Below are 2,585 nucleotides of genomic sequence, written 5' to 3'. Positions count from 1 at the left end.
TTTGAGGGCACTGGCGTGCGGGGGCTTCCCACACGCTCTGGGGGTACCAGGCCCTGCTCTACTGCAGCCTTTTACCCCCTCCCCTTTCGGGTATCCCCAGGGTCCCTCTGGCACCCACCTGCACCACAGTACGTGGCTGGAGTACTTCCTTCCATGGAGGAAACCAGAGCCAGCTCTTCCTGCCACTTAAATTCAGGCTTTTTGGTGCTTTGAGGGCAACGATTACGGGGAAGCTGCATCAGCCCCCAGGGGAGGCAAATGGGCCCCGGTAGGAGCAGCCCCCCTTGGCCCCGGGGGAGGCCGCTTCACACGAAGCGCTGTCACGGCACGCATGGCTTCGGCCAACGTCTCCCACCTCTCGCAGGCCGAGGAACCCTCTCGGATGAGCACGCCGGCGTCATCTCTGTCCTCGCCCAGCAGGCAGCCAAGCTGACCTCCGACCCGACCGATACGCCCGTGGTGTGCCTGGAGTCGGACAGCGGGTGAGTTTCCAGCCTGGGGGTGCCACTCTTCTCCCTGTTCACCTTTCCTCCCAGCCCTGGGGCCCTCCCCAGAAGCAGATCCCGAGAGCAGCTCTCCTCATCTTGAGCTAAACTGGCAGATGTGGAAGAAACCCCATCTCTGAAGCCATGGGGGCAAGACAGTCCCTGCCATAGGCATGTGAATTCATTAGATTAACGGGACCTCGAGGAGCAGGAACTGTAAGAGCAGTAGGAAACCTTTCGGGAGGGTGGGTGGCTGCTACAGCTCTATACTTCTTCCACACTTGGGCTCCCCACAGATAATGAAGCCTGTGCTGTAGCCAGTCGCTGTGGCAGGCAGAGACTGCTCCAGCACTGTTCATGGGAGTGGGCAGAAGAGATGCAGCAAGCACCAGCTCTAGCGCAGAGCTAGAATGATACCCCTGTCCAGTTTCCCACCCACGTCAGCTCCTCCTTGTCACAGCTGGCTTCTCGACTGCCTCAGCACTTTTCTTGTTCTAGGAATATCATGATCCAGAAGCATGACAGCATCACTGTAGCAGTGCACAAGCTAGCATCCTGACCCTCGGGAGCCTGCGCAGCGCTCCGCTCCCACCTCCGGCCTCACCGGATAACCACTCTCCTCTCCGCTGCTGCTCCACAGCACAGAACGTGCTTGTAGTACCAAACCTGGGCTGAAGGCTCTCCCTCTCTACGTAACAGCTCCTGTACAGCTATCGGGGTCTCCAACTCACTTTGTAGCACTTGTGCTGCTGAGGATGAAACATGGGTCACTCACCACACGCACATAATGAGCAGATACTACAAGGTGTGTGTGTGGGGGGGGCCTTATTTCTTGGAGAAATCAATAAATGACCTGCAAAAACAGGCCTTTGCTTCTCTTTGCTACTACTGTGAAAACTCTGCCTTGTTTCCTGACTTCTCCCAGCCCCTTCTTCGTTAGCATTCTTTAGAGTTAGAGGAGCAGTGCACAAAGATTTAATTAACAGTCTCCTCCAGTGGAAAAGGTACAAACACTTTCCAAGGAATTTCTCCTAGGAAATGTTTAGCATCCTCTAGTTAAACGTTCTGTGCGAGAGTTACTTGCTTACTATGCCTTGGATTGAAGTTCAAACCTAAACGTGCTGGCCAAGCCCTGGCTGCCTGGTCCCTGTGTGAACTGCAAATGGATGTTGACAACATCCTCACAAATCCAGGCTTCCCTTCTTAAAGATTTGAGCATTTGAAATGGTGCAGGGAAACAATCCTGCAGAAAGGCTTTCACCCTGGAAAATCTGCTACTGAAAATCTGTTACCCTCAAATGCTTCCTATCTGTAAGGGAGTAAAGAGGAGCTGGCCTGCAGCTGTCCGTGCGTAAAGCATAAGGGAAGCTTCACAGCAGGGCAGGAGCTAACAAGTTGGGCTAGGTCAGAGGTAAAATGACATTCACACTGCTTTGACTTTACTACTAGGAGCAGCTCCTCTTGTCAGCGACATTCACAGTCTCGCGGCCATTGCTGGGTGTGAACAGGCAGCAGGGCCGAGCCTGCCCTGCGCCGCTGGGCTCCGCGTGCCCGGCGAGGTCCGTGTTCGTTCTGCGTAACAACCCGGCCTCGGCAGCAGGATTTGGTGCGTCCGAGCTCTGCGGCGGCACTGAAGGGTCCCTGTTCTCCCTTCTCCCTGACAGCCCACGAAGCAGCTCAAGCGGGATTGTTTCCTCCCAGATATCCAACAGCTCCGGGTGCAGATGCCGCACCAGACGCTGCTGCTGCCGCCTTCTCCCCAGCACCCCATCTGCTAAGCCCCCCTCTCCTTCAAGGCCTTAAACCATACTCATTGCAAAAACCACTCCGCTTACTTAAACAAAAGCTTAATACACATATTAAAAGTCTTACTATAGGGAAAGCTCCTCCATCAGCTCCGGTATAATCCTGGGCTCCTCCAGTAAGGTGGAGCACAGCCTCCTCTGCCAAGGGAGGGGAGCACAGATCGGTATCACGATCCTACAATTTTATCTGACCTCAGTAACACTGACCGGGGTGACAGGTCAACCAAAATGGGGAGAGGAAGCGTGAGGGCTGTATTTACCCGGGAGTTTGTGCATATTTACAATAAAGGCATGG

At 54.7% G+C, this 2,585-nt stretch overlaps 1 protein-coding gene across 1 annotated transcript; it reads left to right on the top strand.

Moving 5' to 3' along the window:
• Positions 1 to 364: 364 nt before the first annotated feature.
• Positions 365 to 1,044, top strand: LAMTOR5 (late endosomal/lysosomal adaptor, MAPK and MTOR activator 5; the record flags this gene model as incomplete). The annotated part of the gene is made up of 2 exons (XM_010283550.1): positions 365 to 482; positions 984 to 1,044. Coding segments are annotated over 2 exons (179 nt in total), but the record flags the coding sequence as incomplete, so codon positions are not given.
• Between the last annotated feature and the right edge of the window lie 1,541 nt (positions 1,045 to 2,585).

This window comes from Phaethon lepturus, unplaced genomic scaffold (assembly GCF_000687285.1).
Source record: "Phaethon lepturus isolate BGI_N335 unplaced genomic scaffold, ASM68728v1 Scaffold57303, whole genome shotgun sequence".
Taxonomy (NCBI): domain Eukaryota; kingdom Metazoa; phylum Chordata; class Aves; order Phaethontiformes; family Phaethontidae; genus Phaethon; species Phaethon lepturus.
The sequence above is the reverse complement of the archived record's forward strand: the minus strand, read 5'-3'. Positions and strand labels throughout refer to the sequence as shown.